The sequence below is a fragment of the Stigmatopora argus genome, chromosome 9 (genome assembly GCF_051989625.1).
Source record: "Stigmatopora argus isolate UIUO_Sarg chromosome 9, RoL_Sarg_1.0, whole genome shotgun sequence".
NCBI classification, from domain to species: domain Eukaryota; kingdom Metazoa; phylum Chordata; class Actinopteri; order Syngnathiformes; family Syngnathidae; genus Stigmatopora; species Stigmatopora argus.
The window spans coordinates 12,128,341-12,143,043 of NC_135395.1; the positions used below are offsets into that span (position 1 = coordinate 12,128,341).

Sequence of the window (14,703 nt, forward strand, 5' to 3'; positions counted from 1 at the left end):
CATCACTTTTTATAGGTGTTCTTAATGTAAATGTTACTAACTACCACAGCACACACTCAGTGAATGAGTCACAGTAACATCCATTATTACTAAATTTGGCCTCGGAACCTCACCCGTTGTTTTATTTAATCCATAACTCTTCTTAAAAAGAGCCAAGTGTCAGTTATTTGTTTGCCAATCCCCCTCCCTCCCTCCCGACAAAAAAAAACAAAAAACACACACACACATATCCATCTCAGGAAATTGCAGGCCCTGTAATGCCCCCCACACACCCTCTCCTCCAGTTTTCTCTCCTGTCAGAGTGATGTAGGGTCACAAGAATGGGGAAACACCTTCCAAGGAGAAAACACACGTCCATTTTTCACAACACACACACCAAACCTCGAGTGAGTGCTGGTGGAAGCCGCTGCATACTTTTCATCGGAGCAATAAGCCTTGTGAAGTTTCACCAAAGTTGAGGTAAGAAGTTTTTTTTTCTTGATTCTAGAGCTAAATGCACAAAATATTTTCTCATTCTCACTTTGTGTTAACGGGAAAGTAATGACTGGCAAGCGTAACCTTTTTTAAATGCATCATATCTTATAAACAAATCATTTTATTGTGCTATGTGAAAGGAAGCATCATAACGTATTGCAGTTTTTTATCACTAGATTTTTGAAAATATTTCCTTTTAAATTTAGCTTTCGATACATCTGAACAGTCATTAAAAATACATTTTTTCAACAGGTTTTCTATTCGATAACAAATTGTGCAAGTGAGCCAAATTGGATTAGATTAGATTAGAAGTGCCTTTTTAGTGAGCTCATGAAAATCTAGCTAATTTCCAGTAAAGGAAAAAGCCAAAAGGCTTGAGATATGTCATATGAATGACTAGCCAATTCCTAAAAATGCAATTCTGTTCAATAATTCAATGAGTTGTTTTGTTGAATTTTAGCATGGTGAAGATTAGACCATCAATAAAACCTCAGTTTTAACTCTGTACTTTTCTAAGGATTATCACCAAAGTTCACTTTTATTCTTTTCACTCTTAACCTCCATGGGAAATCTAGAAATTGATTATTCGCTTCATCCCATGTGGGAAAGTAAAACATATCCACAAACAAGTACTTGTTTTCAAACCAGAAACAAATGAATTAAAAAGGAATACACAGCACCATTAAGGGAAAAATTCAAATGTCATTGGATCCAGTCTAAAGGAGAAAAAAAATACATTTTTACAAAGTTATGAGAAAATATATTCTAATTAGGTTGCAGTTATTTTGTAAAATAAGTGCCAAGTGGGAAGAATATTATTGATTGTTATATAAAAAAAAAAGATTTCTCCGCATCTTTGGACAGAAATGAGTCATACATTTTCTATTGAATCGAACAAGCATGCAAATAAAGCATGAAATCCCTCTTTAGCCAAATATCAACATCATGATATATCTTAACCGCGGTCGTAAAACAATCAAGATGCGCCTCCTGAAGCCCCCCACATTCCCCTCACGTGCACCTCTTCCCTCAATCTCGTGCTCCTTTCAAGATTCAGGACGCCGTCCTATATGCTCCGTTGTTTATCTTCACATGAGCTCACCCGCCGCTACTCCAACAAAGACAGCTAACTCATTCAACCGCCGAACCCCCCTTCACTTTTCGGAAGGCGATAACTAATAAGCGTCAGAGTTAGACAAGCAAAGGCTGTCCGGTCTGTCAGAATGCAATCAGTGTGTGTGGTTCTGGCAAATATCACGAGATTGTAAAGTTGCATGTGGGCCACCAAGAAAAAGGAGTTTCATCGTTGAGGTAAACACAGTACAAAGTAGTGATAAACTGGAAGCACGTTTAAGTACACACTACAGTGAACAGCCTGTAGTGATATAGTGGTCCTTTTGAAAAACATGTCCAAGTGTCAACTTTGAATACATCTTATAGAATCTTATTTTGTTAAAGGTCCACTACGAAGCCCAACAGAGCTCATCATCAGCTGAGCGAACATGGGATGAACTCCTGACTTCAAAGCCCCAAGGTAATCTCCTGAATGACGTCTGTATTCCTCTTCGCTCAATGTTTCGCAATCTTTTTTTAATGAGGCAAAAGAAAAAGAAAACGCACATAATGTGGACATGGATTCTAAATTGAAGCATCATTCACTTAACAGTTTAATGAATCAGGATTTCTTGGGGGTAGGGTGGTGTTTTACTGTAACAGTTTCTTTTGGGAGTCAAGACTTTGTTCCTCAAATTGCAACAGCAAACAACCCAGTGTTATATGTAAATGCATGAGTTATATATGGGTACTAGTGTTGTACTGATAGTATTTTTTAGCTGCCTTTACCAATAATAAATAAGTTGCTTTTTTAATTATGAAAATATATATATATATATATATATATATATATATATATATATATATATATATATATATATATATATATATATATATTAAAATTTTCTTTATTTTGCACTAAACTACTGCACACTCACTTGACTGTACCGTAATTACTATGATGAGTTTGGTCATACACTGTTTTACGGTATTTTCTAGAACATTGAGACCAGTCTTTAGTCTTCAGTCATTTAGCGGTGAAATTACTGTAGTGAATAAATCATTTTCAGACCAATTAAGCCACATTGGATGACATCCAGGGGCAAGCTAGTTGAGAATCACCAAAGGGACAACACGTCACAATGGCTTCCTCTCACTGTTACTCTATTTCACTATTGAGTTGGCTCGTGTCTTTTCATTGTCACAGTGCAGCGCAGTGTGAGAAGCAAGAATGTTCCCATGGAAACTTCAACGTAAATCGGTCAGCTGCAAAATGAATCAACAACTAACGGCCCTGCTATCTTGGATCTTTAAAGGAAGTTTCATACAAATTCACAGTTTCCTCTTCAAAGAAACCAAAACAGAACGTGATTGGCGCTCTTCCATCTTCGAGAGTTTTATTTATTTCGTTTTTCTATCAACGTCACGGTTTACCTGAAACATTTAATTAGCTTGAGGTTGCCAACTGATAGCTACACATTCTCTTTCAAGATTATTCAGTAATAAGCAGTCATCCAGGTCCTGAAGCAGGAAAGCATCCCCATACCATCGGTTTAAGTGTTGGTACGATTTTTTTTAATTTCTGAATTGCTATATGTTTGTTCAGAAATTTAATCGAGCTTTTCAGAAGATGTAAAAAACAAATTGTTGACTGGACTAGAAGCTTTGAGTAGTTATTGTTTTCTGAGTAAACGTATCCAGCGTTTACCTGGCTTTCAGTAGTTTTGTCTGATATTTACATTTCTTTGATTTTTTTTTGGGGGGGGGAATAGGTGAGGGAGAGAATGTTCAAGTTGTTATGAGAGCATCAGTGTATGACTTCTCACCTAGCGTTCATGGGAACATCCTTAACTTCCGTCAGTGCAGCGCTATCGTGACGCACACGCGCATAAATAAAATGTCAGCCCGCCAAAATCGCTCACGTTGCATGTTTACATGTGCCGCGGTCCTCTCAAAGGAACTTCCTGTTTATGACCAGCTGTGCCCCAAGTGTATCCTGAAAGCGAGCACCGCCACGTCCCGCGACCTGTGACCCCGAGCGGGGGCGGACAAGATGCGTTGCACCACGGTCCTGGCCCTCCTGTTCGGGGTGGTGCTCTACCTGGGGATGGGGGCGCTGGTCTTCCAGAATCTGGAGGCTTACGAGGAGAATCGCAAGTTCAACGAGCTGCTCACTGCCAAGGACAACTTTCTGAACTATCACTCCTGCGTGAGCGAGCAGGAATTCTACAAGCTCCTGAAGGTATCGGTGACTCGTTAACTGTTTTGATGTGTTCCCTCACTTGTGAATACTTTTTCAGTTCTAAGATTAAAGGTTCGTCCACGGGCTTCTTGTATGGAACACTTGCATGATTAAATTATAAATACTGCACATAAAAAATCAATGCAATTGATATTGTTTTCATTTATATTATTTCACACTCAGGATGTGGCGTCCTCAGTGGAAGCGGGTCTGGAGTTGGACAGCCTCTCCAACAATTTCACCTCCCGCTGGGACGTGGCCTCTGCCTTCTTCTTCTGCGGCGCCATCATCACCACCATCGGTCTGATCGCTCGTCGCCATCCGTGCCCTCCCGAGCCTTGACGTCGTCGACCGTCTTCCAGGTTTTGGCAACCTGTCGCCTCGGACGTGGTACGGACAGCTTTTCTGCGTGTGCTACGCCCTGGTGGGCATCCCTATGTTTGGCATCCTGCTGGCGGGAGTGGGCGACCACATGGGCACCGTCCTGCGCAAGGCCGTCGCCAAGATCGAGGCCCTCTTCCTGGTGAGTTTTTTTCTGTAAACGACTGAATTTATTGGGGAAAAAAAACTATTAATACGATGGCCGCCATAGCAGTGAAATTAAACAAATGACAAACAGCGAAATGGGCTTAAAAAAAATCAGATTTATTGTTTTCTTTTCTGTTGATGTAGCCAATGGCCTTTTTATTTTTTATGCGCCTACTTCTTCTCCTGCTCTAAATTTATGTAATGACCATAATCAATAATTGATCTATTGATTAGAATTGGGCCTTTTTCATACACCGGCCACGAGCGCTGACGTTGTCAGTATATTCAGCTTTTTTAAAGGCAAATACATATTGGAGAATTATGGCCACCACCACTTCGGGAGTACAAAATTAGATCTCACCCAACATTCCCTTTTAGGTTGTCAACTGTTTAGAGCAGAGGTCTCCAAACCGGTCCTGGGGGGCCGCTGTGGGTGCAGGTTTTTGTTCCAACCGATCCAACACAAACAGTTTAACCAATGAGGTTTCTGCTGAAAAAAGAAGCACCTGACTGTAATCCACTGATTGCACTTCTAGGATACCAGATTAGTGGAAAGGTTTCCTCTTACCGGTTGGAACGAAAACCTGCACCCGCTGCGGCCCTTTCTGGAATAGTTTGGGGACCACTGGTTTAGAGTTTTTGTGTGAACAGCCCCTGAGTCACTAATCAATCAATCCAAATTTGTGTGCATTAGAAACGGCAAGTGCGTGCCACCACGGTGCGGGTGATCTCCGCCGTGCTGTCCATCCTCATCGGCTGCCTCATCTTCCTGGCCGTGCCCACCGTCGTCTTCCAGAAATCCGAGGATTGGTCCTTCCTGGAGTCGCTCTACTTTGTGGTCATCACGCTCACCACCGTAGGCTTCGGAGACTACGTTCCAGGTGGGCTCTTGATTGGCTTAATCGGGAACATATGTACGTGTCAATTCTTTTGTTACACATTGTATTGGAACATTTTTGCTGAGTCTGACTTTAAGGCCATAGACGGAACATAGGCGCCACTTTACTGACAGTAAATGGCTATCCAAAAAGTCCTTTGTCTGTTCAGTTCATGTAACTCTAGTATAACTGCAAAAACTGAAAAATGTTCTAACACCCAAAATGGAATAGTTGAGAAAGCTTGCCTTTGTGAATATGTCTGATGACGTTCAAAGTCACGCCAGTCATGCCATTCCACAAAGGTTGACTGAAAGTAACTGTTCTGACCACGTTTCACCCAAAAGGGTTCTATTTAGGCCTTGGTCTTTAAAATGACATTTAGTTCAATGGTTAAAATTAGAGTTTAGTGCCAATACTGCACTAAATAACAATCAGTAATGAGGAATAATGCACCGATGTTAATAGACATTTGAATTTAACTGGCAGTTATGAATACCCTCTGGTTAATAAGTGTTTTTTTTAGCCGAGATTTAAAGGACCTGACGTAACTTCTACCATGGATGAGGATCTCAGTCACTGAATACTGCCTTTTTATTAAGGATGTCCCGATCACATATTTTTGCCACCTGATTTGGAGAATCTGCCAATAGTGGCAGGCAAGAAAATGGTGAAAATGGGTGCAACACTAATAGAACTGCGTCCGTGTGTCCAGATGGCAGTCATGCCGGCGGTCTGTTCTTCAAACCTCTGGTGTGGTTGTGGATTGTGTTCGGTCTGGCCTACTTTGCTTCCATCCTCACCATGATTGGCAACTGGCTGCGCGTTCTTTCCAAGCGGACCCGCGCTGAGGCGAGACACACACACACGCACACCCATACAAACTACGCACTGTTGTCATTCGTTCACTCTATCATTATGTTGCTCCTTTGGTAGGACATTCATTTTCCATATATATATATATATATATATATAAAATATTTAAACCTGATTTGATGCTAAAATGTTTTGGGGAATTTCTAATACAATGTTAATAAAAATAATAAGTACAGAAACAGACTGAATAACAGTTGAGCTTTCAAGAGAGAATTTTACTCGTGCTATCCTGTTTTATTGTTGGCCCATGATGAGTTTTTTTTTTGTTTGTTTGTTTTTGGCCCTTCAGATGGAGGAGTTGCGCGCTCACGCAACCGACTGGACGCAGCACATGTCCAAAGACTTCCGGATCCCCAACCCCCTGGAATTCAATGACCCTTTCCTCCTGCAGCGAAGGCGCTGGAAGCGAAGCGGGCGCCGGCGCATCCGCCGCGGAGCCCAAGTCACGCTGGGCTACTGGGCGCGAGGCGGCTCGGAGAACGGCCACATCCCGGGACACTGGGTGGGACTGTCCGGCTCCTCCGGCTACCTGGGAGGCCTCGGCTCCACTCCCCGGAGGTCGACGGCGCTCGATCTGATGGGGAGGCTCGGCGGAGGCGGGACGATGCCGAAGGCCAAGCCTGCCGCGGCGGCAGCGATGGGACGTTCCTTACCTCACCTGCTCATGCGCTCTTTCTCCCTTCCCGCCGCTCCGTCCTCCGTCGAGGCGGGTTCCGCTATAGCCGGCGAACGGGAAGACTCCCTCTCGGGAACCGACTTTGACTCCGGGTCCGAGGTCTCCTCCGAGTCGTCATCGTTCTCGCTTTTCCGGAAGCTCCGCGTCCAGCGGGCTGTCAACGCCGTAGGAGAAATTAACCCAGAAGAGGAGGAGGACGATCGCGTTGGGACCGATTCGTGCTCGTCGACAGCCACTCCACCCTACTCCACGGGCCTCTTGGACTTTTTCGGAGAGAACCTGGCATATATCGACGAGTCGTCAGACGCGCTGAGCGAGCGCGCCGACGAGAGCAAGCGGGGTCCCCGTAAACCCAAGAGGAAGAGCGTGAGGAGAGAGCACGACGGAGAAATGCGACCACCCTCCAATCCCCCCACGCCGCCTCCGGGCTCGTCATTGTCGTCAGAGACAGACACAGACTCGCTGCCGACCCTTTGACATATACTGACTTTGCCCATTTAAGGTGGATTTGACTTTGTTTACGAAAGCTCACCAATGATTATCACGGTAATCTGCAAAAATGGAACGGAGGTGACAGGACTGATATTTGGTCTTTATTCCAAAAGCCAACTTTTTTTAAAACAAAATTATGGAGTTCCACTTAAATGGCTCCTGCTCCTGCTACTTTGTGACTCCCCAAAATCATTTGTCTGCATTGTTTGCAGCAACTTCAACCGCCAAATGCAGCAATCTTTTTGAATATAATTAAAATCTGGATTAAGATATCTTTTCATAATGTACATTGGAAACTAATTCATTTTCTGAACTGCTTATCCTCAAAGGTCACAGGGGGTGCTGGAGCCTACCCAAGCTAACTACGGGCACCATGCCAAGGACACCCTGAATGGGTGGCCAGCCAATCGCAGGGCACAAGGAGACAAACAACCAATCACTTGAACCTAAGAACCACTTAGAGAGATTTCTTAGCTTAAGATGGATGGGATTTTGAGGGAGGAAACCAAAGTACCCAGAGAAAACCCACGCAAGCCCGGGGGAGAACATGCAAACTCCACACAGCGAGGACAGACCTGGGATCGAACCCTCGACCCCAGAGCTGAGAGGCCGACATGCTAACCACTGGGCTGCCACATTGGAAACTAAAACCTAACAAAATGCTAAACATCGCTTCATTCACTGCTCACAATGGTAAGTAAAAAATAGATTATTTTAATTCAAATATTATAGCTCCACCAAAACATTGCCAAACGTCTTTTTTTAATTATTGTTTCACTTCCCTTGTCGCTGCCAACCTATTTAACGAACTTCAAAATATTACTCATACGTGACAAATTCAATGATACCTGATTGCAAAATCAAAAGTCAGGTCAAAAAATAGTAAGCACCCATCACTTTTTTTTACTCCTGTTTTTTCCCGTCTATCCCGGCAAGTAAATTAACTTTTTGGGCCAAAAATCAACTGATCATTTTATCTAGTTGGCATTCATGTTGCCCACCAAACAAAGTGAGTTTGACACCCCTGGCCTAAACATTGTTTTTTTTGACAAGACACCAAGATGTGTAATTGTATGGGTATAATAATGACAGCGCAGGGTTGTTCTTAACTGGAAAAAAAACTTTTGACTCAGCATTCCCAAGTTTCTTCCATTTCGCCCTTGTTTACAAGAAGACGCGTTGACCCCGGCGAGTCCTCTCTGACCTCGACCGCCTCCGCCTCTTGCGGTTGGGGCCTGGAAGTCTCGCTGACTCGCAGGCCGGAAAATCGCCGGCTCCCCAAGGCGCTCTTTCGGCGTTCGCGTTGCCGCGTGTTTTTTTCTTTCCAAGTGTCGGCGATAAAAATAAAATGCCGGCTTGCCTTGACTAAACACCGCCTGGGCTGATGGTGTCTTATGGGCATAAATAGAACTTTTTGAAATATTTTGAATTTACGAGAGGCAGTAAAACACTGTCTTTAGTCTCGCGCCAGCACGCCCTCGTGTGTTTAAAAAGGGAACTTGTGTGGCTTTGGGCTTGCTGTGCAGTTTTCAAATAATGCTGAGGCCTCAAAATGGACCTCACGTTACAATAAAGACCGTTAACTCTTTCTAGGGAAAGATTTTTTGGATCATTTTTAATGATCAGCAATTTAAGGAGATGGACATCTGTCCCATTTTTCATGAGTTTAACTTGTATATAGTAAGCGATGTGCTAGGAGGTAAAAGAGGGCAGTTGATATTGAATATACTTATTGACGGAAATAGACGTTCAAAAAAAAGACCAAATATAGTAAGGCTTTTATTGATTTAAAAGAATAACCATGTATAGCAAGGCATTTTTTCTTTAAAAAATGACCATGTATAGTAAGGCATTTTTCTTAAAAAAAACGACATAGTATAGTAAGGCTTATTTAAATAAAAAAAAACAACCATGTATACAGCCGATTGCAGGGCAGAAGGAGATGGAAAACCGTGCACAATCACACCCATACTTAGGGGCAATTTAGAGTGTCCAATCAGCCTACCATGCATGTTTTTGAAATGTGGGAGGAAACTGGAGTACCCAGAGGAAACCCATGCAGGCCCATGGAGAATATGCAAACTCCACACAGATGGACATGACCTGGATTTGAACCCAGGACCCCAGAGCTGTCAGACCGACACACTAACCACTTGCGCCACCAGGCTGCTATAGTAAGGCTTTTTTTCTTTAAAAATACATGTATAGTAAATGACCATGTATATTAAGGCTTTAAAAAAATGACCATGTATAGTAAGGCTTTTGTCTTTAAAAAACGACATGGTATAGTAAGGCTTTTTTCTTTAAAAAACAACAACATAGTATAGTAAGGCTTTTTTCTTTAAAAAATGACCATGTATAGTATTGCTTTTTATTTAAAAAATGACAATGTACAATAAGGCTTTTTTTAAATGACCATGTACAGTAAGGCTTTTTTAAATTACCATATATAGTAAGGCTTTTTATTTAAAAAATGACCATATATAGTAAGGCTTTTTTTCCAAAAAATGACCATGTATAGTAAGGCTTTTTATTTAAAAAATGACCATGTATAGTCAGGCTTTTTTTTCCCAAAAAATGACCATGTATAGTCAGGCTTTTCCCCAAAAATGACCATGTATAGTAAGGCTTTTTTTTTTTAATTACCATGTATAGTAAGGCTTTTTATTGAAAAAATGACCATGTATAGTAAGGCTTTTTTTTCCAAAAAAATGACCATGTATAGTAAGGCTTTTTTTAAAATGACCATGTATAGTAAGGCTTTTTATTTATTTATTTACTTTTTAAATGACCATGTATAGTAAGGCTTTTTTTTTTTAATTACCATGTATAGTAAGGCTTTTTATTGAAAAAATGACCATGTATAGTAAGGCTTTTTTTTCCAAAAAAATGACCATGTATAGTAAGGCTTTTTTTAAAATGACCATGTATAGTAAGGCTTTTTATTTATTTATTTACTTTTTAAATGACCATGTATGTATAGTAAGGCTTTTTTTCCAAAAAATGACCATGTATAGTAAGGCTTTTTTTTTTTAAATGACCATGTATAGTAAGGCTTTTTTTTAAATGACCATGTATAGTAAGGCTTTTTTTTTTAAATGACCATGTATAGTAAGGCCTTTTTTTAAATGACCATGTATAGTAAGGCTTTTAATTTATTTATTTACTTTTTAAATGACCATGTATAGTAAGGCATTTTTCTTAAAAAAAAACGACATAGTATAGTAAGGCTTATTTAAATAAAAAAAAACAACCATGTATACAGCCGATTGCAGGGCAGAAGGAGATGGAAAACCGTGCACAATCACACCCATACTTAGGGGCAATTTAGAGTGTCCAATCAGCCTACCATGCATGTTTTTGAAATGTGGGAGGAAACTGGAGTACCCAGAGGAAACCCATGCAGGCCCATGGAGAATATGCAAACTCCACACAGATGGACATGACCAGGATTTGAACCCAGGACCCCAGAGCTGGCAGACCGACACACTAACCACTTGCGCCACCAGGCTGCTATAGTAAGGATTTTTTTCTTTTAAAAAACATGTATAGTAAATGACCATGTATATTAAGGCTTTAAAAAAATGACCATGTACAGTAAGGCTTTTGTCTTTAAAAAACGACATGGTATAGTAAGGCTTTTTTCTTAAAAAAACAACAACATAGTATAGTAAGGCTTTTTTCTTAAAAAAAACAACAACATAGTATAGTAAGGCTTTTTTCTTTAAAAAATGACCATGTATAGTATTGCTTTTTATTTAAAAACTGATAATGTACAATAAGGCTTTTTTTAAATGACCATGTACAGTAAGGCTTTTTTAAATTACCATATATATTAAGGCTTTTTATTTAAAAAATGACCATGTATAGTTAGGCTTTTTTTCCAAAAAATGACCATGTATAGTAAGGCTTTTTATTTAAAAAATGACCATGTATAGTCAGGCTTTTTGTCCAAAAAATGACCATGTATAGTCAAGCTTTTCCCCAAAAATGACCATGTATAGTAAGGCTTTTTTTTTTTAATTACCATGTATAGTAAGGCTTTTTATTGAAAAAATGACCATGTATAGTCAGGCTTTTTTTCCAAAAAATGACCATGTATAGTAAGGCTTTTCCCCAAAAATGACCATGTATAGTAAGGCTTTTTTTTTAAATTACCATGTATAGTAAGGCTTTTTATTGAAAAAGTGACCATGTATAGTAAGGCTTTTTTTTCCAAAAAAAATGACCATGTATAGTAAGGCTTTTTTTTAAATGACCATGTATAGTAAGGCTTTTTTTTTAAATGACCATGTATAGTAAGGCCTTTTTTTAAATGACCATGTATAGTAAGGCTTTTAATTTATTTATTTACTTTTTAAATGACCATGTATAGTAAGACTTACTATACATGATCTTTTTTTTTAAATGCCTTACTATACATGGTCATTTAAAAAGTAAATAAATAAATAAAAAGTCTTACTATAAATGGTCAATTAAAAAAAAAAAGCCTCAATAGTAGCTGGCACCAAAGCTCAGAATGGAAGGAAACAGCTGCATGATGCGTGACCCACATTTATCACCCTCGGAATGAGGTGCGATTAGTCCATAACTGCTTTTTTATCATCTTCTGAGGGCACTTTTTTGCATGTGGGAAATTTGCAAAGAAATGGCTTTCTCTGCGGAAGGGTCCATGTCCGGCCCCCGCATCCCTCCCTCCGTTTTCAAGGCCAGAGGGATGGAGCGCAGCAATCCGCAGTGGGATAAGTACAGGTTGGATATAGCAAGAGGTAGTTAAGTGGAAAAGACAAACAGATGCCGGGGCCAGTTTACTCAGGGAGGAGGGCAACACACCCCGTGAGCCTGTGGTTGAAAAAGAAAGGGAAAAATACAATTTAGTGCAATGGCTTCAGAAGCAAATGTCTCATTTTTATTGTCAACCATAATTCCACAGTGCACAATACAACACATTGATGTTGTTTTAGAGGTTAGGATGAATGTGCTTGTTGCTTTAATTGCATTTTTTATATATATATATAGGGAGAGAAATACCTGCTGTCTGGAGTTTGATGTTCTCTGTGTGGGTTTTCTCCTGGTACTCTGGTTTCCTCCCACATTCCAAAGACGTTGCATGGTAGGCTGATTGGACACTCTAAATTGCTGCTGGGAATAAGCATCAAGACCACAAAAATCACGACTATTCTACGTCATCTTCACAACATGGACATTGAGTTGGGCGGATAAACTATCCGTACACATCTTTTCCACATTCAATATGACGTGTCAATATGGGCGTGGTTACGCCCATTGTCGACCCAGGTGTGTAAATTATGCACATGCGCAGCAACGCGCCCCTTGGAGCAACCATTTGCGTGCTGTCGGTCGAACGACTAGCACCCAAACGAGGTAAGCCGTAGAGCAATTTACTGGCCTATGTGCATTTTTAACACGCTATCAGGAGATTTGTTTAGGAATCAATTGAGGCAAAGCGCCAACAAATCTGTTAGTTTAATGCCAGGTCGAACACACCGTCGACATTTTAAGTATGGGCTTCTTTTCCTCACCGGCTGTGTGCAGCATGCCACTAGCTATCATAGCATTAGCGTCACGACATTTGACTTCAAAAGTATTTTGTCCGTATACTCTCCATTATTGAGTCGTGGGGAAAGACTTTTAATTATATCAAACAAAGCCAAGATATCAACGACCAGTTTGATAGGTGAAGGCTCACTTAAAAATGACGTTGTATGTAATAGTTTCCACTGCGAGTGTTAAACGCCCTTTTCCAATTGTTAATTCTGTTTTTAAAACAAAATCATTTATACAAAGTGTTAGCTTTTAACATCAGTCTGTATATTTAATCGATTTGTCTGGAATGGGGAAATTAGCGCGGAGCACTCACTAACTTATTTTCATTCTTTATCATTTATTGTAAGATTTCTCTTTCCTGTAATAATTGTTTGGCACTTCCCAAATAGCTTGGTTAAATCAAGATGCAGCTAATCCCGTGTGTCCAGAACCATGCACACCCTTGAGGGGCGTGGAGACTGGGCCAAATCAAGGTAAAATTAGTTCCAAAAAAAACACCTAAACCTATCTGTTGAATCTCCAGTCTCTGTATATGATAACTTTAGCTCTTTTGCATGCTAACCCTAACCCATGTCCAGACTCTGGAGGACCAGGTGATCTTCCCAGGTTGCCCACTTGAAGATGACGCATTGTCTCTGAACTCTGCTGGCAGTCTTCTGAGAGGTGAATTTATTGTAGAATAGCCAAGTCAAAACATTCTAATCTCACATTATTTTATTGACTAACCCCCCCTCTTGTTTTATATGCATGCACCGAGGTGATCTTCCCAGGTTGCCCACTTGAAGATGATGCATTGTCTCTGAACTCTGCTGGCAGTCTTCTGAGAGGTTAATTTATTGTAGAGTATCCAAGTCAAAACATTCTAATCTCACATTATTTTATTGACTAACCCCCCCTCTTGTTTTATATGCACGCACCAGGTCCATGTCCAGACTCTGGAGGACCAGGAGATCTTCCCAGGTTGCCCACTTGAAGATGATGCATCATCTCTGAACTCTGCTGGCAGTCTTCTGAGAGGTTAATTTATTGTACAATATCTAAGTCAAAACATTCCAATCTCACATTTTATTGACTAAAGTTGCAATTTACTAACACCCCTCTTATTTTATATGCAGGCACCAGGTCCATGTCCAGACTCTGGAGGACCAAGTGATCTTCCCAGGTTGCCCACTTGAAGATGATGCATCATCTCTGAACTCTGCTGGCAGTCTTCTGAGAGGTTAATTTATTGTAGAATATCTAAGTCAAAACATTCCAATCTCACATTTTATTGACACCCCTCTTATTTTATATGCAGGCACCAGGTCCATGTCCAGACTCTGGAGGACCAAGTGATCTTCCCAGGTTGCCCACTTGATGATGCATGGTCCCTGAACTCTGCAGTCTTCTGAGAGGTTAGTTTATTGTAGAATATCTAAGTCAAAACATTCCAATCTCACATTTTATTGACTAAAGTTGCAATTTACTAACCCCCTCTTATTTTATAGGTGAAGTCCCAATCCCTAAGGTAAGGAGGATCTCCTTTTTTTTTCCATTCAGAAATTTTAATAAAAGAGATTTGAGTGTCATTTGTCTTTGTTAAAACACTTGGAGAAAAAAAGACCCCAGACCCTCAATGGTCTTTTTTTTCCTTTAATTTTTGGTGTTTATATTCTAAGTCTTTTAAATTATAAAAGTTTTTTTTGACTAAGTATTATGTTGAAATTTTTCTAAGTGTTTTGTTTTAAAAAAAAGTCAAAATTGCATACGTTTTTTTTGCCTAAGTGTTAGAAAAATTTTGAATGTTTCCAGTGCTTTTGTAATTATTGTTAAAATCAAAGTGCAATAAATTTGTTTGTGTACAGGTGGAGAAGACTGGCCAATCAATACTTCAATGTGAAAATGTATCTCTTAATAAATGTTTAAAATGACATGTTAGT

General features: G+C 40.2%; 1 protein-coding gene across 10 annotated transcripts; it reads left to right on the forward strand.

Annotated features, from left to right (window-relative positions):
* The first annotated feature begins 258 nt into the window (after positions 1-258).
* kcnk4a (potassium channel, subfamily K, member 4a) lies at positions 259-14,694 on the forward strand. 10 transcript variants are annotated; one of them, XM_077609174.1, is made up of 16 exons: positions 259-459; positions 1,933-2,008; positions 3,506-3,769; positions 3,953-4,070; positions 4,132-4,292; positions 4,992-5,178; positions 5,888-6,024; positions 6,338-7,909; positions 13,174-13,257; positions 13,363-13,447; positions 13,542-13,611; positions 13,705-13,801; positions 13,900-14,003; positions 14,082-14,178; positions 14,272-14,291; positions 14,629-14,694. In XM_077609174.1, the coding sequence occupies exons 3-8, from the start codon at positions 3,581-3,583 to the stop codon at positions 7,199-7,201; spliced, it is 1,656 nt and encodes a 551-aa protein (XP_077465300.1). In that variant the 5' UTR covers positions 259-459; positions 1,933-2,008; positions 3,506-3,580; the 3' UTR covers positions 7,202-7,909; positions 13,174-13,257; positions 13,363-13,447; positions 13,542-13,611; positions 13,705-13,801; positions 13,900-14,003; positions 14,082-14,178; positions 14,272-14,291; positions 14,629-14,694. The 10 variants fall into 10 exon arrangements, with proteins under 10 accessions (XP_077465300.1, XP_077465303.1, XP_077465302.1 ...); XM_077609177.1 differs by having other exon boundaries at positions 13,555-13,622; XM_077609176.1 differs by having other exon boundaries at positions 13,555-13,611.
* The last annotated feature ends 9 nt before the right edge of the window (positions 14,695-14,703 follow it).

Coding starts and splice junctions, on each gene's coding strand:
- kcnk4a (XM_077609171.1), top strand. CDS start 3,581: ATGCGTTGCACCACGGTCCTGGCCCTCCTGTTCGGGGTGGTGCTCTAC. Junction 3,770..3,952: donor AATTCTACAAGCTCCTGAAG/GTATCGGTGACT, acceptor TTTCACACTCAG/GATGTGGCGTCCTCAGTGGA. Junction 4,071..4,131: donor CGCCATCATCACCACCATCG/GTCTGATCGCTC, acceptor ACCGTCTTCCAG/GTTTTGGCAACCTGTCGCCT.